This window comes from Phyllostomus hastatus, unplaced genomic scaffold (assembly GCF_019186645.2).
Source record: "Phyllostomus hastatus isolate PE091 unplaced genomic scaffold, TTU_PhHast_1.1 phas_contig_1, whole genome shotgun sequence".
Taxonomy (NCBI): Eukaryota; Metazoa; Chordata; class Mammalia; order Chiroptera; family Phyllostomidae; genus Phyllostomus; species Phyllostomus hastatus.
The window spans coordinates 16,830,223-16,858,087 of NW_025333498.1; the positions used below are offsets into that span (position 1 = coordinate 16,830,223).

Genomic DNA, 27,865 nt, shown 5'->3' on the forward strand with positions numbered 1-27,865 from the left:
TGGAATTTAGATACCACATGAGTCAATGGAATCAAAAAGGGAGAATGTAGCCCTGACTGGTGTGGCTCAGTTGGTTGGGCATCATCCTGCAAAGCAAAAGGTCACTGGTTCAATTTCCAGTCAAAGCACATGCTTGGGTTGCGAGTTCGTCCCCGGTGGGGCGTGTATAAGAGGCAACTGATCAATATTTCTCTCTCACATCAATGTTTCTGTCCCTCTCTTTCTCCCTCCCTTCCCCTCACTCTAAAAATAAATAAACTCTTTAAAAAAACGTGGGAGAACTCAGTGCATTGTAGCTCCATCTCCCATTAAAGCTCTCTCCCTGAATAGTTGGCTATGAACCTGTGTCCCATCCCAGCCACCAAAGGTAGGGGAAGTTAGAACATGGCCCTGGTCAAGGTTCTCAAAGACCCTGTCATTTTTGGACAGTTGATTTATGATAGGACCTCTCCATGCTTTTTATTTTACCTTGGCTATAGTAATCTACCTTGATACCATTTAGGGAACTAGACAGATTAAAGTAAATACAATGTTGGAATTTTTTTTCTGAACCAGGATAAAATGAATTCTTTAAAGAGGCTAATGAATGAATTCAATAAGTAATTGAATTATAAACATAAAAATTAAGAAACCTGAATAACCTTTGAACCTTTTGTCTTTAAGATCTGGTCTCTGGCTATTCTTCTTCTGAGTAAAAAATATAAACAGCTTCCTCATATGCTTACAACTAATTTACTCATTGCTCAGGTTAGTAAACCTATAGATATTTAGAACTATGGCTTTCTCATCTCCACTACTACTGAGAAGAAAATTACTTATAAAGTAATTTTATAAGTTACTTATAGTCAAAAATATTTTTTACCAAATGCAATCAATTATAATTTGATTATAATAATTTATGCCTAGTTTATTAAAAATTGTAATGGGTCTTGAACTGTATAAAGTTGAGGTTCATAATGTATTTGATGATAATTTTGCAATTTTAATAGAAATAATTGTGTCATTAAAAATTGAACCCTCCCAGTCTCATTTTTCTAGTTAAGTCTTCACATATCTCAAATTATAATGGGAAGGTTAGCATGTTCTATGTAAACCATTATTAAATATAAAGTTAATATTTAGAATGTTATCTGTTTTAATTGAATATGTACATTGTTAAAGAATCTGTATAAGAAAGATTTTTTACCATAAAACTTGAAGTTTTAGTATAACTAGAATGCTATAGTTGATAATTAGTCAGCAATAATTTAAACTGAATAATTACATTTACTGTGAATAAAACATGACTATGACTTTGTTTTTTCTCATTTTTCTTCAGTCTGTTGTCTGTGCTGGAATGATAATATGGAATTTTGTTAAAGAAAAAAATTTTATTGGACAAATTCTGGTGTTTGTTCTATTGTACAGCTCCCTCTATAGCACCTATCTATGGGCAGGTAAGTTGGACCATGAGTGCAAATTTATTTAGGTCTCTCCTGTCTCCATCACTATAAACCCTCAGCTTCTAGTGATCTTTTGGAAGTCTCCCTGTACAGGAGTAAGGTATTCTCTCGGCATTTACACCTGCTAACGTGGGCAGTCCTCAAAGCCGAGTTCTGTTTGCTAATGTGCTGTATTTCCGCCAGGGTTTGGGTGGTTTCCTCTCACATGGCTCGTTTCCTCTTTGGCCCTAGGCCACAGTCAGCACAGCTGTCCTTTGGAGACTCCAAGAGGGCAGGCCCTGGAGGCAGATAGAGAGTGTAGGGAATGGGCAGAGAAGTGTGAGGCATGTAAGATATGTCCCAGAGTTCACTATCAGAGTCCAGCTGAATGAATAAAAAGATTCTGGCTCTGCCTTAAGCAAATGACTTAACTTTTGCAGTCTCTGTTCCCTCACCTGTACCTGGGTCATTGTACCTTACAGAGTTATTTTGAGAATTAAATGAATATGGGTATTTATACCTGGTATGTGGTAGGCTTTTAACAAATAGAACTATAGTACTACATAGATAGAAAACTGATAATATGAGAACAACTAAAGTAAGGAATAAGAAGGTATGGAAATAGAAGAGTACCCAGTAAGAAAAACTATTTCTCATTTCAACTGGCTCCAGGAAGGATATTCAAAATGATTTAGCACATTGCTATTTTGAAGTATAATATTTATTTGAATACCTTCTGGTATGTTTTTTAAACATTCTGTTGGGCTATTTTGTATTCATACCACAAATGTGAACCTAAAAAATGGCACGTAAAAGGAAATTGTAGAATGGTAGGGCTGGTGATAGCCACTGTTAGGAGGCAGGTGTCAGGACGTGGCTGTGAGGCACAGGCCTTTGGTTCTGCACCTTCACCATCAAAAGCAGTGCCCAAACTAAGTCAACAGCCTTTTGAAATGAAGCAACAATGTGGTGAGGAATTACACAGTGAAAAAGTCAGTGCAAAGAGAAGGTTTGAGCTTTTTAAAGGCAAGTACACCTTGGATAGCATAAGAGATTTCATGAGATACCAAATTTAAACAGCTTAAAGCCTTTATTTCTAAATAATTTCTCTAATACCTGGATTACTAAGGCTAAATTTATAATAAGAATAAGAAAGCAGTAAATAAATCAACGTACCAAAAAGCCCCAAGTCTCCCTGAAACACTCTTCAAGCATGTATGCCAAAATCTATCCAGAAACATTCTGAATTCCCTAACCCCAATTAAGGGAATAGATCAAAGTTAAAGGAGCCCTTTAACCTTGTGATTATTATGATGAAACAGAATTTTAGACCTCAAGTGTCATTTTAAATCATCCCATTCAGCCATTTTTAATTTCACTATTTGCATATCGTCCTCATGATTTCTGCCATATCTGCATAGCCGTGTCCTTGTTTTTTCCTGAAAATTGACTTACTTTTTTTTTCACTTGTGTCAGTATCCAAGGTTTCATGTGCTGTTAAAAACTTTTGAAACACATATTAAACACATAACTAGTCAAAAACTTTTCAACCTCCTGCCACCTTTTATCTCTACACTTTGGAAACACTAGTCTGGTTTAAATCTGTCATTCTGCAAATGAGGAAAATAAGGCCCAAAGAGTTTAACTGCTTCGGGCAGGAGCTCTTTCAACTTTGTCAGTGAGAGATGCGGAGCCAGATTGGAGCTATTCCTGTGTCAGTCTTTTCACAAGGAAGAAATAATGAACATTAGAATTTTGAAGAGTGTCCTCGGTACTGTAACACAGTTGGCACACTTTCGTGATTGGTTTCTTGTTTCCTGGACCCTTTGAAAACCTGAAACTACAGCATGTGCAAATGCATTTAGAGAAGAGCAGTGGATATTATAGTATCTTTTTGAACTTGAGTAATGTGTGGTCCCTGTAAGAAAAGTAATTCTTGAGGATGTTCGTGTTGATTTATATTATTTTTAGCACACAGTTACTTAATCTGTACAACCTTAAATCTTGGTATGAATTCCTTATATACAGCTAATACATAACTTTAAAACCCAAGCAAATTCACAGATGAGATTCAAACAAAACCATAAACTCAGTAATTCTAATTAGCAACATTTATTGACATGACAAAGGATCTTGTTTGCTAATCTGAATCATAGCTTGAAATGTAAAATGGAAATCATGTCTGCAGTTAGGGTTTTGTGATTTTTTTTTAAGTTCACCCTGCCTTTATTTCCACATGTGGATTTAAGGTCTGGTTTTCTCTTTGCTTTTCTCCCTTCAAACTGTCACAGAGCCTTCATTCTGGATCATGTGTTTGCCTTCACTTGGCTCAAACTGAATATAAAGGCAAATGTAAGCCCTGAAATCATAAGCCTGTACTTTAGTTGTAAGATGGGCAATTAGGTGATTGTCATTGAAAATATACCAAAAAGACTTAAAGTTTCTCAGAAATTTCCAGATTCTGAGGAATATGTCTGGGGAACCATCCGGGTCCATGGATCTGAGCTTTAGAAACACTAATCCAGTGGACTGGCCTCAGATCTGGTGGCTGGGTTCCCAGTCCTGCTCTGCCCTCTGCTGGCTGTGTGGGCTGGCTGACCCTTGTTTTCCAAATCCGCGAAATGAAGGTGTGAATTTATAGCAGTGGTCCCTTCCACCCCGAAAGCTCTAAGATGCTATAGCTATGTAGAATTTGTTAAATAAGACATTACTGGTATAAATAATTGGATATACAGTATAAGGAAAGCTAAAGAACTTTAAAACATTTGTTTTTGTAGTAAATTCTTATTGTATTTGTATTAACATAGATCGTTTTGACCTGGGGCATTTTCCAAAAACAAAACCTGTGTAAGAATTGCCTGTACTTTCTTTACACTGATAGAATGGGAGTGTTTTCATTCTTAGAATTGTTCTGTAGCCACTTAAAATTTTTCTTTTTCCAAATATATTTAGAAATATATATTCCAAAGACATCAGTCAAAAGATGATTTGGGGCATTTGATAAAAATCCTCATGTATAAAACAATAAGATTTGAGTAAAGACACAGTATAGGAGGGAAAAACACAAATGATTTTGAATTAAGAAAATCTGCTTCAAATTATTTGGGACAGCATTTACTTGGAGTAAATTTTGGGCAAAAACTATAGACTGCTACTGAAAGAAGCTTGATTAAATAAAGTTCCATGAAGTCTGATCAACATCAAGTAATTATATATCTTTCAACCTCTATTTCTTATTCTTAGGACTTCTAGCAATTTCCTTGTTTCTTTTGAAAAAGAAAGAGAGGGTACAAATTCCGGTTGGAATCATCATAATATGTGGCTGGGGGTAAGTTGGTAGTTTTCTGTTTGCTTACATGTTTCTGTGTATACAGAGTTAAAAATGTCTGACTTCCAAAAAAAATTTCTGACTTCCACAGCTGAAAGTATTTTTAAAAGAAAGGGTTTATTAGGCTAGCAAAAAAGAAGACCAGTCTTGGGGCCTGGAGTCTGAACCACCAGATGCATGGCTAGGTAGGAAAGATGGCATGTCCATCGTTTCAGAGTTTGCAAATGTTTTTATGCATTAGGTGAAGGAAAGCGGGGAGAAAGATGTAAGGTGTTGAAGTAATTTATGTTGGCTGTAGGCAGAGGGGTGGGAGAAAGTGAAGCATGCCAGCTCCCGGATAGGCATGGAGCCCACAAAAGAAATGTCCACTCCTGTGCATTGGCTGTGGGCAGCAGTCCAGTATGCCCATGTGTAAACGAAAAGCAGAGACTCCTGGAGTTTGATGGTGCGTGGCTAAAAAAGTAACCTGTGGAAATAGCCACCTGGACATCAAGCCGGAGTTCCAGCAGATACACAGGAATGGGAGCAGTCTTCTGTTAGCTGGCCCACAGCCATTGACAGACGAACGGTTCCGTCTCCTTCTCTCACTCTCCAGCTGCTGGAGTTAAGAACATCTCAGAATTTTCTTTGTGTCAGTAGTAACTACTCATTCTCTTTTTTTCTCTAAACGCTTGTTATTCTAGAATTCCTGCTCTCCTTGTTGGTGTTCTTTTGATAACTGGCAAACATAATGGAGACAGCATTGACTCGGCCTTCTTTTATGGGAAGGAGCAGGTGAGAAGAGTGACACTTCTTTTCCTGAGAAGGCCCCTTTTTAGCTTGCTAATGTGCTTTGCTTACCTTGAAATTAATTTTGAAAATCTATTCCAATTTACTACATATCACACTGATGATCCTACATCCCTTTGTCCAGTCACCCCTCAAAATGTGGTAAAGATTTTATATAAGTTCATTTTTAGTTGAGGATTTCCATACGTTTGAAATTTACTGAGTCTTCTTAAACACACTTATGAATTATATTTCCTATACTGTAGGAAAGAGTGATTAATTTAAAGCTATTTAATGAGTTAGCAGTAATAATAAAAGCCAGATTCTTGACTTTCAATCCTGTAATAAATGTAAATTTCAGAACAGAAAGTATCTGTGAGAAAGTGTGCTTGAAAGCTATAGAGAAAGAGATTTTTGAGATCTGCTGAATCAGAAATTCTCCAGGTAGGTAGGGCCCATGGACATGTTTATTTAAAACTTCCTCTAATGATTTTGATTTCTTACCTTTTTTGTTTTGTAATTTTGAATTTACTGGGTTGCTGTGAGAATTAATAAGATTACACATAAAGGACTTTAACTAAGCATTGCCATATAGTTAATACTCAGTAAATATTACCTATAATTGTTTATTTTTGGTATTATTACCATAAGAGTCTCTAGTTGAAGTATGGTTGAACTATGCATGAAAGCAAGCAAAAACTTTGAAGAAAACAGTTATTTAAATTACTCATAGACAAAACCATGGCAAACCATGTATAGCAAAAGAAGAGTTTAGAAATCTTATATAAGATTACAAGCAAACTCTTAATTTTTCTACAAGTAACTTATATCCCATCCATACTCCTCTTTTTTAAGAACCACTGTTCTGGAGCATTTATAGCTATGAAGATACTGTTATTTTCCACCCCCTAAAAATTACCTTTAACCTATCCTGCTAAGATTAGGAAGATGGAATTGTGAAAAGTGGCTTAATGTCTTTTTGCAATGTTGGCAGATGATCATCACGTCAGTCACCCTGTTCTGCAGCATCGCGACGGCCAGCATATCACTCATGTGTATGAACCGCAGCACCCAAGCGGGACGCTACGAATGTTTCAACCAGTCTCAGAACCACAAAGCCATGGAGTCTGGGAACACTGCTTTTGAGGAGGGTCCAGCACCAATAAATGAACCCTTACCTTTTACGAGTTCTATCCCAGAAACAAGTATGATCCTTAATATAAAGAAACTCTTATGTGCCTGTATAGCTTGCGTCCTAAATATTTTGTTTAAGGGAATCTCCTTGAACTATCTTGACTGTCACAGGTATTTCTCAGATGAGGAACTTAAATGAAAGTCAATAATCGAAAGAACTTGGAAGTTCATTCATTAGATTCCTGTTTATAATTTTTTTGTGAGGATAATCTTTTGTTAAACCCTAAACTTCCTCAGACCTGAGAGTTTTAGAAAAAAAGTAACACCAAAGGTAGGTCCTTTTTAGGAAACTAAGTGCCTACATTTGCTAATTTAACAACTTGCATCAGGCAAGCACCGTCGATAAAATGCCCAAGGCCTGCCTGACACGGGGTTAACCGTGTAAGTGAGGAGTTGGCAGCCTACTGTCTACAGGCCAAATCTGGCCACTCACCTGTTTTTGCACAGGTTCAAGAGGTAAGAATAGTTGGTACATTTTTTAAGGGTCGAAGAAAAAAAATTTAAAGACAAATATTTTGTGCCACTTGAAAGCCATATGAAATTTAAATTTTAGTGTCCATAATGTTTTATTGGAACATAGCCAAGCTCATTCCTTTGTGTATGAATGTCTGGGGCTGCGTTCATGCTACATTGGTGGAGATGAGTCATCGAAAAGGGACTCGGTGGTCTGCAAAATATTTATCATCTGGTCCTTTATAGAAAATGTTTAGCAGTCCTTGGTATAAGTGAAAATATGACCCTCACTAGCAACTTTGTTCATAAGTGTTAATGATTGTTGTGGGGTTTGCTTCAGTTCATGAAGGGAACTCAGTGATAGAATACACATTTTGGATTCACAGACAAAATATTGTGCTAGGAAGTGTGAATGATGGTACATACTTTGTTTAGAGATTTTGTGGAGCTAAGAGCTGACTAATCTCAAAACTATTAGTTGTTAGCATTAATAAGTAAAAGATAGGAAGAAAAAGAACAAAAAGGGAGAAAAGATTTTAAAATTTTTAACTGTTTTTATCTTTTCAAAAAATTATTGTTGTTCAATTACAGTTGTCTGCATTTTATCTTAAAAGGAAAAAATCCCACAAATCTTATAAGGCATTTTACATTGCCTTCCTTCTCCCTCCCTCTCTCTCTGTCTCAAACCAGAAATATATAGCCCAGTGCTTAAAAACTGGGAATGGAAGCCAGGCTGCCTGGGTCCACACCCTAACTCCACAGTTTACTGCTGTTTGAACTTGGGCAAGCTCCTCCTGCCTTGGTTTCCACATCCGATGCTGATAACACCTCCTTCATAGACTGCTGTGTCCTACACAGGGCTCTGGTTTGCTAAGTCCTGAACTCTACACCATTAACCCTGCTTCAGTCAGGACCCTGGTAATTTACGTTATTGATGGTGCTCACTAATTTGTTAGGGCTTTTGTGATTACATCAGAATTTACTTCTTTTGAGCCCTCTTGGCCATTTTCCCTTTTAAAACAGTAGTTCAAGAAGTACATTTATGTTTTCACTAACATTTTAAAAGCCGCTTTTCCTAAGTCGAGAGTGCTTTTCTGGTCATGCCCAGCATCCTCTCCTTCCTCACTTTTTTTGTGGACTCTTACATTCATCCTATAAACCTGTGTGCTGTCTGCTTTCAGTCAGGGCTTGAAGACCACCATTTCCAGCTGGTTCTGTGTCTTCCTTTCCCACACGTGTTTCAGAACAGGCTACAGAAGGCCTGAGAACATCCATGGGGACCCTAAACTAAGTGTCCTAAGCCCAGAGACTTTTGCTGCTACTTCTTTACATGTCTTTTAAAAAATAGCAAAAATCTGTGCCATAGATGATCTTTAAATGCTGCATCATCATCTCCATCAGGAAAACTAGTTGGCACCTTTAGTATATATGAATGGGGAACCAGAAGACATATCACCTCCAGAGGAAACCCTCTGCAATGTTTATATTTCCCTCTCCTCTTATGTCACTTTTATAATTGCTTTTGAAATTATCCATATAACCCATGAGACTGTAAGTGCTGTGACTGATTGGCCTATCATAGCCTCAGCACCTAGCGTAGTGTCAGGCTTATTGTACGTGTTCAGTAGTATGTGCTAAATGGATGGAGAGATGGATGGGGGTGGATGAGAGAGGCCATGATTTTGTGGAGCTACCCTAGAAATTGCCACCGCAAAATTCTTGTTTACTTGCCTATTCACCTATGTTCCTAAGGAAAAGGTCTTTAAACCTGTCTGGTTATTTTCCTTTCCTAAATCCTGCTCTACTCTGCCTTGCTAGTCAGATAACACTTTAGATGTCCAGGGCAGCCCCCTGAAACCTCAGTAATCTGAGAGTTCACTCACCTCTGCCCCCTGATACACATTTATCAGAGACCCATGGCTTTCCCATGTTATGGTGTGGAATTATGATCGAAAGGAAAATTAACCCATTTTGATATACTGTCAAAGTTTCAATTAAAGAGAAGGCTAGTGGGCTACTTACATATCCAGTTTATGTTTGAAGAAAACACTGCCTTAGTGCAACAGTTTTCGTGGTGGCAGTAATCTGTGGGTGCTTTCCCGAGTCTGTGTCGTTGGCGTGGGCTGGCTTTACATCTGCAGGTAATTTTGTCTTGGCTGCTTCCAGCCTTCCAGTTTCTGAAGATAAGAGGGCTGGGCCAGGTGATCTCTGTATTTTCTTTTCTGTTATTCTGCAGCTCTGTTTTTAAACCTTGAGATGACATCATTATCTGAAATTTATGAAGGTGTTTTGTAGTAGCTTATTATAGATTATAGTTTTCATACTTCTGAAATCTTTTTTTGTTTGTTTTTAAGAACACTGTTGAAGAATTAAAGCACATTATCAATGAAAGGTTCAGCACACAATTATTTTTTCCGGCACACTTAATATTGTAGGTTACTGAAGTTACTGTTCTATTATCCATGTCAAGAAATGCCAGGTCTGTACGTGTGTGAAATGTTTTAAAGGACACTGTGTGCACTTCTGTGACTAAACAGAGGAAAACTCACAGCTCTGTAGCAGATGTCTCAGTGGTCTTCTGTAAACCAATCTACCTATAAACCAGCAAGAGGTTTTTCAGCAGTGTATTTTTGAAAAGAATATAATTGTTTTTACTATATCTTCTGAACTAGTAGGAAACACATTCTTGAAAGCAGAGAGTTTTGAGCTAAACTTAGAGGAAGAGAGTGTTTAGATGAATTAACAAAAGTGGCAAGTTCCTGTCAAACAAGGCCTGGAGACCAAATAAGTATGGGGTTTGTGGAAGCCAGGAGAGAATTGTGAGCCCTGGCTGGTGTTGCTCCATGGGTTGAGCACCAGCCTGTGAACTGAAAGGTTGCTGGTTTGATTCCTGGTCAGGTCCCATGCCTGGGTTGCGGACACTCAAGAGGCAACCAGTCGATGTATCTCTCGGACGCTGATGTTTCTCTCCATCTCTTTCTCACTCCCTTCCCCTCTCTCTAATAAATAAATAACTTTTTAAAGGAGAATTGTTGTGAAAGAAGGAAAGGGTCTTTGCTGAATAGTGGGAGCAGTTAGATAGTGGGAAAGAGGGGCCAAGCCCTTGAGAGCTTTCAAATTCAGGCAAAGGAATTTGAAAATGAACTACTGTAAGCAATAGAACACTTTAGGAAAGTGTTCAAATTCTTAGTTCCCAAAGCACAGTGGAAACTAGTCAAATAGCAATGACAAAAACATTTTTCCTCGTCTCATAACAGTGAGGAGACAATATGTAAAGGGGCTGATCCTCTGTCAGCCACTCTACATGTTAACTTTTCTGTATAAGCACTTTCAAATACTTTCTTTGATAGATACCATGTGACATTTGTGTGTGTATAAGTGGATTTGTTTGTAGTCTATGTTTGGTTGGTTGGTTGGCTTGTGGTTTTGGTTTGTTCTGTTTGGCATCTCTTGACAATGCCCATTTCTGTTATGATTGGGCTCAATCCTCACATGTTGTGTTGTCTATACAGGTTGCTGCTCCTGCTCTATGGGAAATGGAGGGTCCTGCTGCTTATCCACAGAGCCAGTAAGAAACATAAGCCCCAGTAGACCCGGGACTCCTTCGTTTGAGAAAAGTAAGTATCTCTGGGCCATGAGGATAGGCCTAAGGAACAGATGTTTTCTTATCCTTTTTGCCTTACAAGGATTCAGCATAGCCCTGGCCAGATAGCTCAGCTGGTTAGAGCAGCATCCCCACCTGCCAGAGATTCAGGTTTGATCCCCAGTCCAGGCACATACAAGAAGAAACTAACAAATGCATAAATAAGATGGACAACAAATCAATGCTTCTCTCTCTCCCTCTCTCTAAAATTAATTAACAAATAAAAAATGTTTTAAAAGAGCTCTACATAGAATTTCTATAGAAGCATACTGTTTTAAGATATGTGTTCTCAAATAAGATGAGGGAAAGTTCTAATAGAATAATCATGCATGGATACTCAGTTAAAAAAATAAAGTCCTGGCGGCGGGGCTGGGATGGGAGTAAAAGACAGAAAAGTACTTGAACAACAATTAAAATAAAAATAAATTATAAAAAAATTTTTAAATAATAAAGTCCTTATGATGTACTAATAGGAGCATTACACACACACACACACACACACACACACACACACATCAGTTTTTCCAATAAATTTAGCCCAAGTGATAATTCCAAGGAGTTTACCCTAGCACCATTGTTTTTTTTTGCCTTTTTTCTTGTTTTAGAAGCTGAGATTTCCCCCACCCCCTGCTCTCCATCCCCAGGGCTAGGACTAATTAATTAGGGCTTAATTACATTTTGAATCCATATACTTAAAATATGCCCTTTCTTATAAAAAGAAAAATCTTTAAAAGTAATAACTTCTAAATAACTTTTTGGCATACAAACTAAGAGACTGAATCACATTTGTGGTCTGAATTTCTAATTATGTAGAACAATTATTTAGAATACACTTATGTGAAGTTACAATGCACTTTTAGTTGATTATACTCATTTATAATTAAGTTTGGAAGGTAAATCATAGAAAGTCCTCTTTTTAAATGAAGTGTATGTCAACTGTGTTGTTGCCAAAGGCATTATGTTTTTATATAACAAGTTTTGTGAGAATTATAAGCAATAATGTATGCAAATCACTATGCACAGTGAGTGATGTTCAGAGTAAATGCTCACTAAACACCGTAGTAGTAGTGGTAGTTATTATCAGGCAGCGTTCAGATTTGGCTGTCATTTGCTGACTAGAAATGAATCTTAAGTAGTGGAATTTGCATTTCCATAGAAAGAAGTAAAATTTATCAGATGTGGACTGTCACTGACTTTCTGTTGGGAAACTGTTCGACTGCCTTTCGGTTTCTACTTGTGCCCCCTTTTCTGAAGCTAGCATTTCCTTATGTCGGAGCTCCCGAGGCTTTCTGCTGTACTCTCTTCTCCCCATAGGTATACAAAATACCTAATAGTAAAGCCCATTGACAAATTCGACATGTGCTTTAACAAGTTTTTTTTGCTCCAGAAATTTCCTTATGCTTTACTTCTCTGTCATTTTCTTCATTAATAATCTGATTGTTGAAAACAAAAGGGACTTTTTGGATAGTCTGATCATATTTTGAGAAAATTATATACAATGCGAGCCATCATAAGTGAACTTCGTCTGCTCACACCATTTAGTATCATTCCTAAGCCTAATGTAAAGTCTAAGGGAAATCAAATCATGAATGAATGACAAATTTTAGAGTTCAATAATATAATTAATTGCTCATCCCTAAACACTGGTACAGTACCAAGACAAAATAAATATTATAGTGTATAAAAAAGGGAAATAAAAGATACTGAAATTTAGTTTTATCCATTTTATAATATTTATACGTATATTTTAAGACCAGGTTATTACATATACTATAGAATTTTCCTATGCCAAGATAGACACAAATAAGTTTTACTAAAATAGGACCACACTGCAGAGGTAGTTTGGCAGCCCACTTTGTTTTCACCTAGCAACATTGTGACCTTCCCCCATGCCATTAGCTCTCATGCTGCTCTACGTGTAATGCTTTGAGGACATACGTCTTTTTCTAAAAAGTGGCTTTAGGAAATAAAATTTTTATTCTTAGCTTGTAGTTAAGAGCTATAAAACTGTGTGTTTTAGTCATTGACTTTTTGAAACAAGACTATATGTTAGCCCTGGCTGGTATGGCTCAGTGGATTGAGCACTGGCCTATGAACTGAAAGGTCACCAGTTTGATTCCCAGTCAGGGCACATGCCTGGGTTGTGAACCAGGTCAGCAGCTGGGGGCACTTGAGAGGCAACCGATGTATGTAACTCTCACAGCACATCAGTATTTCTCTCCCTCAGTTTCTCCCTCCCTTCCCTTCTCTCCAGAAAAATAAATATAATTTTTTTGAAAAAAGATTGTATGTTAGACATCTATTTTGTAAAAATGTTTTGCCCAGCTTTTGGTGCCATGTATAGTAGAACTGGGGTAGGAAAGCAGGTTGCTTGGGAAAGGCCCCTGGCCTCCCTTTTAGGCCAGAGAAGAATCATGTCTGTGATTTGATTTGGTTCTATATGTAAATAAAGTGTATATTTTTTATTTGGTGCCTTAAACATCATTCCTAAGGCAAATTTTAAACTCTTTAATGAAAGGCAAGTGGTAGTATTAAATTTGTTACCTACTAGCCAAAATAGGGTATTCATGACCAATATGTAGATTTATTACAGGTAAAACTTGATTTATTAATTTAAGCCTTAAAAATGTATATACATATTACACTGTTGAGTAGTGTAGAAGGGAACTATTACATACTACTCATGTTTTTTCGGACTAAAAACACCCTACAAGTAGAACTCTCCTGAAACAACATGAAGGAGTCTTCCTCAGATTCTTTTAAAGTAATATACTGATTCTGAGCTGAATGTGCATATGTGGTGGTTTGCTTAGGAAGTCATTATGAATTTAAAGTGCATTCAAATAAAAAGCTCTGATTACAAATTGTTGCACTTACTGTTCCGCAGATGATCATTGTGTGAGTCGCTGTAACTCCCAGAGCTGCATATTAGCCCAGGAAGAAGAGCAGTATCTACAGAGTGGAGACCAGCAACTGACTCGACATGTGTTGCTGTGTTTACTTCTCATTATTGGCCTGTTTGCTGTAAATGTTTCTTCTGATTTTGTTTTGGGGCCATTTCTTTAAATGTTTGGCAAAGGTTTTATTCAGGCATCTGGGAGAAATTTAGTTACTACTTCCCAGGGGGGTGGCAGCTAGGCTATCTGAATCCTAATCTTGAGCTAAATGTTTTTTGGGGAAAGAAGAATGGAGAATTCACATTACTCTGTTACCTAAATGTTCCAATAGCTTATTTGCTTGGAATCACTTTCTCAGTCTATACTCTGACTGTGGAATTTGGTAAGGAGAGGTGTTTCTGTGATGTGTGCGGGGCCACTTATTCCTAATGGATTCCTTGACTGACCTCAGGGGAATGCCTGTGTGGTCTCTCAGAAGATATTCCTCAGATCGGTCAACTTTAAAAAATAATTTTTAAATTATCAAAATAACATAACCATTACAAGATAATACTTACAAGATAAAGAAAAGAGGAAAAATGTCCATCACACCACTAACTTTTTTAGTACATTTTTCATAGTTCTAATCATACATACAGATTTATTTCCTGCTTTGTTACTTAAGTCAAGCATTTTCATGTTGCTACATAGTTGTGCATAACCATTACTTTAAATGGCTCCTCAATAAACCATAGGGGAGATGTATTACGTAATTAACCAATTCCTTATGGATCGTTCCTAGTTTTTAAAAATGCTCTGATAAACATCTCCATGCAGTATATTTCCTTATCAATTCTCAAAGTTAGGAAAACTGGATCAAAGAACATACATGAATATTTCTGTGCCTTTGGAGGCATTTTGCTAAATTGTTTTCCAAAGGAGTAATATAGATTTGTAAAGTATTCTCACCAACATTGACTGTTATATTTTAATTTGATAATTTTGTAGGTAAAACAGCATTTTCTTGATGTATTTTTTTACTACTAAAGGGTTTTTTAATTGCTTTTATATCCTCTTTTGTGAATTGTCAGTTATTTTTATATAACTATTTGAGATGGTTCGAGAGTAATTTGCCCTGAGGTAGGAAATGGTCCATATAATCCACAAGGAAACTCTCTTACCCTTTTCACACTGGGATGCTACTTACACAGAATGGTATCAGCCAGCACCATTGTGACTGCTGTTTCAGAACAAAAATCCAAAAGAAATGCTGCCAAGAATTGTTGCTTAGTGATGTGATTGTTTTCATTGTGTAGAACTAATTTTAAAATCAGTCCTGTCTCGGGCTAGTCGGCAGTCCTGATATGTTATGTAAGCTGCTGTATTATGGCTTATATCTTCTTGCTTCAAATTTGATCAGAACAGATGATGCTTGAGTGACATCTGTCAAGGGGAGAAGTTGAAACCTCTTGTTCGAAAGACAAAGCATCTGTATTCTTGGTGTTTTTCCCCTTTAGTGTTCTTCTTCCTAATTATTAAGTAGGTAAGTTATTGTTCTGTTAGGGAGAGAAATGATTAGCTTATTTCATTTAAAAATACTATTTTCTCCTTCCATTGCAGAATCTTTCCAGTTGTTTATGGTGGCTATTTAACCAAGAGCCTGGGAGACTGTATGTTGAGTTACAGTTTTTCTGTGCCGTGTTTAACTTTGGCCAGGTATTTATTTACTGAGAACTCTGAGGGGGTTTGTTTGCCTGGATGGGTTGACTAGGACGAGTGCGGATGTTGTTTTCCTTTAAATCAAAAGGGTTCAGTTTGTTTGCCAGCTGCTGGTACGTGTGACAGCTGACAGCTGCTGCCTGTCTCCGAGCAGAAATGAATTATTATATTGGTTCAAGTCATCAGAATGCACACTGAGTGTTATAGTCAGAAATAGTTTTTTTTTTTTTGCTTTGGTTTTAAGATAATGATAATGTAAGCCATGACAAGATGTTCCAAGCACTTTTTAAACTTTGTTGTGGTCTTACTAAGTCACTTTGGGAAAATGATATATCTTTTCTGAGCCTTTAGTTAGTTTAGTCACTTAAATTGGTTTACACTCTTTCACTTACATTTTGATAAAAGTTTTAATATTTCTTGAACAATAGGTACTTAAATATTTTCTAAAAATTATAAATCGGTGTATAAGTAAATTTTGGCCAGGTATAGTAGTTACTCATCATTCCTTGTGAGGATGCACTGTACTACCCATTGTTAGGCATTTTTCATGAACCATCTCATTAAATATCACAGTACTGGCAAAGTAGACATTGTCATCCCTAGTTTAAAAATTAGAAACCAAAAGTCTATGGAGAACTAATATACAATAGTGCTGTTATCTTTATCTCACTATTAAAATGGCTATTTAAGGATAAAGGGTATTTTACATATTGGGAAAACGTTTTTATGTACAAATTTTGAAATTTGATTCTATATTCAATCCCTTACTCTTTAATTAGAGAGTAGTTGTCCCCTGCTTGAGTATCAGGTTGAAAAAGTACTGTTTGAAATGACTGGGTTTGCCTATTAAATCTAAAATAATTGGCCATATGAGTTAGTGAACATTTATCAGATGCTCCCACAAGTTTTTCCCTAAAAATTATTTTTTTGAAATATTTTGAGTTTGTTTTGCCATAATCATGGGAGCCAAACTGGCCATGTCCAGGTAGACAAGTGACCTTAATCAGTTTATTACAGACACACATGTGTGTCCCTAGGGCTCCTTGACGCCCCCCTCATTTGGGGATACTGTTTAAGGTGAGATTTTGAACTCAAGAACGACAGAATACTAGGTTGAAAAATCATAATTTCACTTAACATTTTGCATTTTTTATCTTTGCCTGAGGACATGCTTATTGATTTTAGAGAGAGGGGGAGGGGGAGAGAGAAACATCAAAGGTTGTTCATGGGATGAAGGTCAGCTTCAACTGAGCCACACTGGCCAAGGCACAGCATTTTGCATTTTGAAAGCCCACTCCAAGCTGAGCTTTCCCAGGACAGAGACTGAGAAAGCTTTACAAACAAAAGCGAATACCAGGGATGTTGCATTTGAAATGCTGCCTCCACAGCTATGGCTCAAGTGCTTCAAAGGAGGGAGATATACCACAACCCTCACTCCTACCCCTCCCACACACACTCACACCACGTTTTTCTCTTGGGGAGGTATTGAGGTGTCTAGTCAGATGATTTCCTTTTGGTTATTTCTAGTTCCAGGTAAAGAAAGGTATGTCCTTCATGTAATACATTGCATTCGCCATCCCACCTCCTACCCCGCACTCCCGCGCCCTTAGAGCCTCATCCCACTGTGCCTGACAGATGGCAGTTCGCGACTTCCTGTCTCCCTCTCCGTCCTGATCTGTGACTAGTGATATCTGGTGCCAGTCTGCCGCATCACCCCTTTCAAGCACTTTCCTTAAGCACTAGCCAGTTTCATTTCACATACATTTTGTTCAGTTGCTACATTATATTCAGATACTACAGCATTTTTAAATTCTGTAATTTCTGAAGTTTTAACAGAAATATTTCACATTGTGCTTAAGTAAATACTTAAGCACATTGTGAAATATTTTTTTTTTTGAAAAAGGGAAAAACAAAGATATATAGCCTGAACATTTTTGGTTTTCATTTTCTTCAGTAACCTAGCACACACACATGGCTGCTCAGCACTGGTTGATATCACCCATCATAATTAGTAGGACGGATGACTGGGAAGAGGCAGCCGAATGTCATACCTGCCTCCAGGCACTGGATTGTATATAGAAGTCTGCCTGTGTGTTCCACTTAAAATGTTGCTCTGATCACACAGGTTTGCTTCCCCAAGCACTAAATTTGGTGGCTTCCATATTTCTGTCTTGAAATTTTATTTTTCTGTTCATAAACTCTTAACTTTTTTTCTTCCATAGGGATTTATTTCCTTTGGCATCTTTGGATTGGACAAACATTTAATCATCCGACCTTTCAAAAGAAGGTAAATTTATTTGAAAAAATAAATCTATATCTGTAATAGTAATGAGAAAGCCATTTTTAAATCTTTAGTAAGAAACTGCTGGGAGACCACAGAAAGGGCAAACTTAATACCACAAAAAGGTTATGTGTTGATTCACATATTTGTTGTAAATAATTGCAGAAAAGATATGAGAAGAACTGTTATCAGTCCGACATTGTAATTTGCATTTTAATAAGAAATGATGGATGCTGGCTTCTATCTGTGCCATTAACTACACAAAGTAAAATGAAACTTGAAAATTTATTTAGAAATGAAATAGGTGATGTGCCCCCAAAGGTCTCTATTTGATTATCTTTCTCCTTTGACAACCAGATTTCTTTATCAATCTGACAATTTATAGAAAACTCATTTTCTTTATAAATTTTTGGGTTTTCCTTAGCTTGGTGAAGCTAATGCATTAACTTTGAATTCAGCTCAGGAATTTCTTTATGAAAAATAATGAAGTGGGAATACTACAATTTGAGTGAGGGAGAAAAAGGTAGGATAGAAGGGTTACAAAGCTTTGTACTTCTTCATTTGTTTTCAAAGTCAAAATTAGTAGAAACTAGAAGTGCTAATGGAATTTCTCCTACTAATTGATACAAAAAGTGACCAGTAAATGGTAACTATTCTTACTTCTCCTTCTTTTTCATCATTATTAAGATACAGTTGTTAGGGTCATAATCCTTTTATTGGAGAGGAAAAGCATAATAGGAAAGTCACTGAACTTAGTTACCAGCTTCATAATGTTGATAAATTAAAATAGTTGACAAATTGCCCTGGCTGGTGTGGTACAGTGGTTTGAGCACCGGCCCCTGAACCAAAAGGTTGCTGGTTCATTCCCTGGTCAGGGCACATGCCTGGGTTGTGGTTGGGGGGTGTGCAAGAGGCAACTGATAGATGTTTCTCTTGCACATTGTTTCTCTCCCTTCCCTTCTGTCTCTAAAAGTAAATAAATAAATAAGATCTCTTTTAAAAACTGTCAAGTGACTTATTGTCTGGGCTGGCAGAAACAGAATTGTTCTGAATTCCAGATCCCATTATATGTCTCTTGGTACTGCAGTTGGAAAATGATTAAGTAAAATAATTGATCTTTCTAAGTTTCTTTTGCATTTCAAACAGTAGAATGTCGAATAAGGAATCTCATTTACGATAGAAACCGAAATGGGTCATACATGTATGGAGGGTGTTCTATAAAATGTCCAGAACAATTTTATAAAATACCCCACCCTACCCACCCTCCCTCCACCCTAGCCTGCTTTGAATAGGAAACCAAATGCAGGCTAAGTATGCTTCTGCTTCAGACACTAATAACGTCTGGGTGTTATAGATGACAGCTTTGGTAACTGACAGCTTTGGAACAGCATGGTGATGGAGTAATAAGCAGGAAGGGCTCTCTCAGTGCTTTTCATTCCTTAAAAACAGTCTCCTTAAATTTTGACTTTCAGACTTGGATTGCTATGGAACAATAAAGAAACAGCAGAAAACAGGGATTCTCCTGTTCCTGAGGAAATAAAAATGACCTGTCAACAATTTATCCATTATCACCGTGACCTCTGTATCCGAAATATTGTCAAAGAAAGGAGGTAAGTATAAGTTCCAGATAATTCTATTTTAGATGATAATTTTGGTTTGTAACAGGTTAAGTAATATAGTTGTGACTAACTACATGATTTTTTAATATTAAATATACATGTAAAAGTTAAAATAGCAATGGGTCAGTTTGTATTTTAAGAAACAGCACATTTATAAGAGCCATCACCACTTGTTTTTTATATTTTTAAATGTCATGTAACTTCCGATTTTCATATAAAATGTGAAAACTTTAGAAGGAACCAAAATATACTTGAATATTAACATTCACTTCATGGTGACTCCTAGTGTCTCTCGGAAACTCTGAGATACATTGAGTATAGGAGTGGTTTTCTGGTCCCCATCTCCTAGTGGTATGTTGTTTCATATTACTGATGACATTGTCAAGAAAATGAAACTTCTGCCTCTTCACTAATTCTGCTGCTTGTTATTTACAATAGCCAAGATATGGAAGCAGCCCAAGTGCCCATGAATAGATGAGTAGATAAAAAAGGTGCTACATATAAACAGTAGAATATTACTCGGCTGTAACAGAGAATGAAATCTTACCATTTGCAACAGCATGGATGCACCTAGAGGGTGAAATAAGTCAGACAGAGAAGACAAATACCATATACGATTTCACTTGTATGTGGACTCTAAAGGACAAAATAAACAAACAAAACAGAAATAGACTCATAGTTGCAGACTGAGGGTTGCCAGCAGAAAGGGGTACTGGGGGACTGGATGAAAAAGGTGGAAGGATTATTATGAAATACAAATTGGTAGTTACAAATTAGTCACAGGATGTGAAGGACAGCGTAGGGAATACGAGTACACTCAGTAATGTAACTATACCTGGTGCTAAGTGGGTACTGAAGTATCAGGGGGCTCACTTTGTGAAGTACATGACTGTCTAACCACCATGCTCCACACCTGAAACTAACACAGAGTAATACTGAATCTACACTGTAATTGAAAAGTAAAAATTAAAAAATCAGAAAGCTTTACTTTTTAAAAAAGTTTTAGGTTCACAGCAAAATTAAGAGGAAAGTAGGAAACAAGTCAACGAAACAGTTTTTATTCTCATCTAATTTCAGAATTCTGTGTCTTCCTCAGCACATAAAACAATTTTTTACCATTTGCAGCACAGTTAGCATGTAGAGGACAATAAAAACCACTCTTGACTGTGACCTGTGCTTTCCAGTAGTGTGACCACTTGTAGCTCTTGAGCTCTTGAAATGGGGCTAGTGTAATGGAGTAACTATCTACTTGTAGTGCTTACTTTTAATGAACTTATATTTAAAACTGAAAAAAATTAATTCTGCTTATTTTTCACCTCAAGTCCTAATCTTCAGTCTGTGACATCACATTTTTTCTTCTAATACTCAAGATAATGGAGTATGCAGCAGGAAACCAAAAACAACTGTTACCAATATTTTCAGTTGTAAAAGAAAAAAGAAAACATCTTTAAAAAAAACCAATGCTCTTATGCCTATGAAAATTTAAAAGTTTGTGAAAATACCATTGAGTACTGACACAAGGACCATTTCATTAGTGCTCGAAGGCAGCCCGGTGTAGCTGGTGGAACGAGGACTCACTGTGCGGGGAGTGACACTAGAGCTCAGCTCACCCGCTGTGTGACACTGGGCGAGTTCAATTTTCCAAACCTTAGTTTTCTTCTTTTTTTAAAACATCTGGGTCTTGGGGTTATTCCAGTTCAGTTTCTGGAAATGGTAAACTGTGAAGAAAAGTTAGTTTCCTACCTTTAAAGGGACCAACATGATTATTTCAAAAACTTGCTTTTTAAAATTAAAAAAGGGAACGCCAGGTTAACTCTGCCAGGCCCACTGTGATTGCTGACTCTCAGGAAGCATAGCTCTTGCCATTTGCAGGGCTGGCGGGCTTCCTGGGTCCCGGGTGGGATCCCAGGGAGCTGACTGGGCCCGGGCTGGTGGTGGTTCTGCTCCGCAGCCTGCGCAATGGCAGTCTCGGTGCTGCTCTGCACAGTTCCGCAAGTTGTGGTTGGAGCTGCTTGATTAGTCTTTGGGAAGCAAATATTATTCCCTTGGTGTCAGATAGATGATGATGGGCTATACGTTAAAAATCAGCAAGCAGGAAGAAGGCTCAAACTTAGGTTGTAATATTCAGGCTTCTGTTGAAAGTGATGTTTTTAGTGGCAAAGCGTAAATTAAGATATCTTACTCCTTAAATAAAATAATGATGTTGAAATATTGTAATTTTATGTGCTTCAAGAAAATTTTCATGTATGTTGACCTCTTTTCTAATATCTATTTTCATACATATGAAAATATGTATGTTCATTTGTGGTTAAATGTCTTAAAATTTTTGTCACTTATTTCTCATTTTATCTTGATTTCCACCCACTGTTTCCCAGTGTCAGGCACTCAGGCACTTTGGGTTTTACAGCTTGACTGATGCTTCTGAACAGATTCATGAAGCCATTGTGTATTTGTATGAAAATATACAGAATTCATTTGTTTTTTGTTTACATTTCTCTTTCCCTTGTTTATTTGTTGATACCTAAGGCACCTTACATTTGTATTAGGAAGAAAATTTTAATAATCAAGAAGTAGAATCATAAAGTACATTTTCAAAATCTTAGATTTGTAACAAAAGAGGTCTTGCTTATTCTTCCCTTGCTTCCTAATGCAGCAAATTGCTAACGGATCCTAGGGGAGATGTCTTGGCTGCTGCTGACAAGAAGAAAGGCTGTTCATGGACACTGTGATAAGCAGAAAATATAAAGCTTGATTTGAGAAACTTACTTAAAATTGTCCTTCTTAAGAGCTTGTAAAAATATTAAACATTCCTGAGATAAATTACTTATTTTAACTTTGAGTATAACTTTCAAAATATGTAATATTCAGCTGTCTACAGAATGCATCTGATCATAAAAAGACATCCACTATAAAAAGAATATTTCTTTGTAGGTGAATTTACATCATCTGAGGTTTTTTTGTCTTTTGTTTTTGGCTTAAGCATTTCTGTCTTCACAAGCATTACTGGCATATTTTTCTTCTCCTCCAGTGGGTCTTTCTAGGGTCTGGTGAGGTAAACCCTTTATATTCAGCAGTTTCATTCCTGCACTTTTAACTATCACGCTGTTTTTTCCTATCTCCTATTTTTCCGTGCTTGTCCTCTATCATGCACTGCTGATACCAGGTTTACAGACCATATGGGTGAATCCTTCCTTTGACATACAGGTGTGGTGCAAAGACTTCTGCCGGGACCTTCTGTGGCTGTGACCTGGTGAACTGGCTAATTGAAGTTGGCCTTGCCTCTGACCGTGGGGAAGCTGTGATATATGGAGATAGACTGGTGCAAGGGGGAGTCATCCAACACATCACCAACGACTACGAATTTCGGGATGAGTACTTGTTTTACAGATTTCTTCAGAAGAGTCCTGAGCAGAGTCCTCCTGCTATTAATGCAACCACTCCCCAGCAGGAAAGATAAAGAAATTGAGCATCCATCCCTATCCCCTAAGACGTAAATTATGAAGGAGAGAAACCCACATGAAGTCATATTCTAGCCCCAGATCTGTTACTTTAGTGAGTAACCTTGGGTGAATCACGACCTCTCTGACCCTCAGGTGCCTCCTCTGTAAAATGTAATGAGATGCACTCCTATCCCATGCTGACATTCTGTGATTTTGTGTATATGTAAAACCCACAGGAAACTGACTTAGGAAAAAGAAAAACAGAACACATCAAAATTTAAAGTTCTGAATGAATGTAATAGTTACTAATTGTTAAATAATTATTTAAAACCAATTATGCCAACATTTTAAAACATTGCCTCCTGCAGCTGTTTGCTGTAATTCAAAATCAACATCCAATTTACTACTCCTTTAAATTGCCAAATTTGGCGGCTTTATTGCTGGAAGAAAATGGACCTTAAATTACGACAACTGTTTACCAATTGATAGCACTTCCTAAAAAAGAATTTTACTGATTCTAATAAGAGGCCTTGTTATTACATTTTCCCATTTCCTTGACAAATAGTAATCATTAATAACTGGAAATATGGTTTTTTTTAAGGTTCATCTTTTCTGGCTTTTCTATCCAGAGGACTAATCTGTACCATTAGGAGAGGAATAAGAACTTCCATAAACTTTATCATGTACAAAATCCATCAACAGAAGTATTGTCTAATCTTTAACTTTTGTGCTAAAAATAGTAATTTGAGCAGATTTGTTTAAATTTTATCAACAAAATTATTGCCATGTGACGTATCATTTCTGATGTTTGCACAGAAGCATCATGGTGCAGGACAACCACTTTACCTTATTCCTCTCAGTTAAAAAAAAGAAAAAATTATATATTTCAAGCCAAGATTGTAAAGTCCTAAGCCTAACATCCTATTTTTACATGTAGAACTTAGTCTTTCTTGTGTCCATGTATAAAAATCAATTAACTTGAAAATTACTAAATGTTGCCCTCAGATAAGATTTCTGTTCTTCAGTAAATTAAAGAGAGATCCCCAAGATCTCTGAGTCTCTACTTACTAGGTGTCAGTTTTCGTTTAACTTATTTAAAACATGTTTTAAATATTTATCTCATACTTTTAGTGTCTCATATAAAAGTCATTTAGAAAATAATTTATAGGGTTAAATCATTTAATATGTAATTTTCCATTAGGCATGAAAGCCTAATGTACTTAATACATACAGGCACAGCCTGGAGATCCTGCGGGTTCGGTTCCAGACCACATAATAAAGCAAATATCGCAATACAGAGTCACATAAAGTTTTGGTTTCCCAGTGCATATAAAAGTTATGTTTATCCTACACTATAGTCTAATAGGTGTGCAATAGAATTATGTCTGAAAAACAATGCACATACCTTCATGAAAACATACTTTATTGCTATAAAATGTTAACCGCCAGCTGAGCCTTCAGTGAGTCGTAACCTTTTTACTGGTGGAGGGTCTTACCTTCAGTTTGTAAACACTGCAGTATCTGTGAAGTGCAATAAAGCAAAGCTCAAAAAAAACAAAACAAAACAAGGTATGCCTGTAAAATATACTTTAGTCAATATGTAGTATTAACCTGTACCAATTTTAAGTTATGATTAGAGAATTGCGATGTTTTTCAGCAGAACTGTTTTGCTGCAGAACTCTTTTTTTCTTAAATATGACCACAGTGTAACTCTCAGAGTGCTCAGGCAACAGCATAAAACCTCATTGCTGTGCCAGGAGACCTTCATAGCCACAGCAATAGAGATATCAACTCACATGCATGCAGGCAACTCAGACTCCAGTGGAGAATTTATTGTGTTTGTGAACAAGTCATATTATACATGTTCTGTTATTTGCACGAAGGGAATCAGCATCTTTTTTCATGGGAGATATTAAAAGAAAACCCTGAGTTGGAATGATCTGCAGTTTCTGAAAATGAAGGCTTTTAAGAGATGTTTTTAGGATTAAGGATATGCTAATTTTATTAAATGAAAATATTTGTAACTTCTCTCTCACTGACAAAGCAAGTTTCTCAATAAAATACCTATTTTAAATCACATTGCCAAAATCTTTTTTTTTTTGAGTAATCTGAGTAGTACAGAAGCCATCAGAGAAAATTCTTTTCTGTAAGTTCTCAGTGTTTTCTTAAGTGGATGTCCTGAAATTGTTCTCTTCTTTGTGAGCCTGTGGGATCTGTGCACAGGCAGAGTCTTAATCAATTATGCATTCAGTAAACAGTTTTCATTAATGACTTAATGTAACAGTAGAGTCCTTTCCACATATTTCATAATTTCTAATATGCAGGGTCAGAGCTGGGAAAATTATCTGATACAATTTTGAAAAAAATCTACTACTTTTGTACTGATCTTCAGCTTGATCAATTGTTCTTTGTTCTCAGTGAGTAGCTTCTGCTTAAACTTCAATATTTTTAGAATAAGGTGAAGTGTGCTTGGAATTTTACAAATACTAATTAATGATCAGTAAGTTTCTAAAAGCTAGAAAAATATAAAACTATTATTTAATGTTTTCCATGCAGCAGTAATACAGCTCTTAGGGTTTATCCCTTCGTATCTCGTATCATGTGAAATGTGGTATTACTTTAGACCACTGAACATAGGCAGTCAAGTGATGAAAGACGGTTGAAACATAGTTCAGGATCAGAAATGTTACCACCATCCTTCAGGAAAAGGTAGGATGGTAAATTTCTACAAGTGGTATGATAAAAGCCTTAATTAATTAAAAAGAGAAAACATTCATTCTGTAGAACCTGTTTTTGGCACATTTTATAAGTAGGCACTAAATTTCCAAAGTTCTAAACTGCATAATTATTTCTGTGACAAAATTTTTGGTTGGAGATTAATATATTAATGTTTTTATCAAAGATCAAAGTAGCTTTCTCTAAAATAGTTTATTAGATTATTAAAGAAATAATAATTTCTTTCAAACTTTTTTCCAAAAGCTTAATTTCAGCCACTACTTATTTTACTTTTAAGAAATACATGAAATTTAAGAAAATTATAAATTTTCTAAAATGTACCACAAAGCATTAACTGCTCACACAAGGACTAAAAGCCCAAATATCATACTGAATTTATACAGTGAAAGTTTCCTAAACTGTTTAATATAATAACCCTTATTTTTGTTTGTGGAGTTCTTATTCCCACTTTGAACATGGAAAAAGGCAATGTGTTGACCTGAGACTTACCAAAGGTTACCAGGTTGTACAGATTGATTGCCTACCTTTCTTAACTTTACAGATAGAGAACTGTGAAAATTCTCCCCATCAGTACTCGAATGTCCATTGAACAAAATGTTTATTGAGCTTGTGCAGACACAACAGCACACAACTGAGCACACAACAAAGAAGCTATGGTTCCTATCCTCACAGAGCTTCTATTCTACTGTGAAAGACAGATGGTAAACATAATTAATTATACTTGTGATCAGGACCACATGTGGCGGAGTATACGTAACCAGAAACTTGACCTCATGGTGTGGGGCAAACTTCCCTGAGGAAGTGATATTTCAGGAAAATTGTAAAGGATGAAAGATCTACTTATACAAAAATGAGCAAGTGAAATGAGTGGTATAAGCAGAGAGGACAGACACGAAGAAACAGTGCACATTCGAGGGATTGAAAAGCAGTTAGTAGATATTTAAAACAAAACAAAAAAAAAACAGAACAACACAATGGTGGCTTCCGGTTAGGATAGCAACACAGGTAAATATGGTACTTGAATTCTCCCACAACCACATGAAAACTACAACTGAATTACAGAACAACCATCATTCAGAACTGCCTAAAATCTACCTGAAAGGAGGTACTACGACTAGGAATTTAAAGCCACATCGAGACTGATGGGAGGGATAGAGATGCTGAACAGGCTAGTCCCACGACCATGTGTGGGAGATAAAAACCAGGAGGGATATCTCTACTGTAGAGGTACCCCTGAGGGGCGAGGGGTCTCAGCATGACACCAGGTTGCCCAGCCCAGATTCCAGTGTCAGGAAGAGAAGTCCCAATAACTTTGGGCTGTAAAAATCAGCATGGATTGTGGCTGATTCAGATGGAGGGCTTTTGGAGTTCCAGGTGGTTCCTCTTAAAGGGCCCATGCACAGACTTAGACTCACTCCAAGTTCCAGTACTGGGGCAGCAGCTCAGAAGGCACCAGGGACACAAAGGGGGGAACTGTCTGGCATCAGGGAGAGAGCTGGGGTGGAGGCGGGGGGCAGCTTTATGCCAGACAAAAGTGCTGGCCATAAAGTTCCTTTTCTGAGACTCCTCACCCAAGTCAGAGGTGGCAGGTGGGCACCATATCTGAGTCTCCCATCAAACTGACTCACATTGTTTGCCCCACCCTGGTGATTCCCTGAGACCACACCCAACCAACTTGCAGGCCCAAGTTGTTTCCAGTGGCTTTTACATAATGACTGGGCTGTCTTGGCTCATGCTTCAGACTTTCCTAAAATCTCTCATATAAGCAGCATCTGGCATTGGCATGCCCCATACCTTTCTCTAAGCTGTCCCAAACCCAGCAGCAGCTGGCCTTGATTCGCAGGTTGACCTCCCCTTGGCACCTCTAAACCCAACATAAGTAGCAGGTATCTGCAGATCACTTTGTAGCTCATGGTGGCCCTGGGCTGAACAGAGGCAGTGGCTGACCTTGCTCTGAATCTCCCGGGGGGTCCTAGAGCCAGCACACCCAGTGAATAGCTTCAGACCATATCTAAGCACCACCCAACCACCTCCACAAGCAACACACTCAAGTGTGTGTGTGTTGAGGGGGTGGCTCAGCAGACACCAGAGCCCTGCCAAAGTAAGTCCTGCTCTGTGGGGTAAGCTGCTACATAACTGATCTTCTACAGTGGTCATTGGTTGCAGCCAGTCCTTGCAGCCAATTGACCTGGAGGTAAATCCCTCCCACTGAGGTCCCAACAGCAACCAAGGCTCAACTCCAACAGGAGGGTGCACACAGCCCACATGGAGGCCACACCTGGAGTGCCCAATTCAGGTGATTGGGGGCCAGAGGCTGTTCCACTGGACCCTTCAGAACCCTTACTACATAAGGCCACTCTATCAAGCCCAAGAGACATAGCAGCTCA

At 37.4% G+C, this 27,865-nt stretch overlaps 1 protein-coding gene across 2 annotated transcripts in view; it reads left to right on the forward strand.

The window, feature by feature from the left end:
* GPR155 (G protein-coupled receptor 155) overlaps positions 1-24,819 on the forward strand; it is a 41,972-nt gene extending 17,153 nt beyond the window's left edge. Inside the window, exons 7-17 of one of the 2 annotated variants that reach the window (XM_045852999.1) lie at positions 664-747; positions 1,319-1,436; positions 4,665-4,749; positions 5,433-5,523; positions 6,512-6,722; positions 10,677-10,781; positions 13,695-13,831; positions 15,304-15,399; positions 17,625-17,689; positions 19,156-19,293; positions 21,956-22,482. In XM_045852999.1, coding sequence (XP_045708955.1) covers positions 664-747; positions 1,319-1,436; positions 4,665-4,749; positions 5,433-5,523; positions 6,512-6,722; positions 10,677-10,781; positions 13,695-13,831; positions 15,304-15,399; positions 17,625-17,689; positions 19,156-19,293; positions 21,956-22,031 — 1,206 coding nt within the window. In that variant the 3' untranslated portion in view covers positions 22,032-22,482. Of the gene's footprint in view, positions 1-663; positions 748-1,318; positions 1,437-4,664; positions 4,750-5,432; positions 5,524-6,511; positions 6,723-10,676; positions 10,782-13,694; positions 13,832-15,303; positions 15,400-17,624; positions 17,690-19,155; positions 19,294-21,955; positions 22,483-22,506 lie in introns of those variants that run through there. The other variant, XM_045852903.1, reaches the window with a different exon arrangement.
* Positions 24,820-27,865: the final 3,046 nt, after the last annotated feature.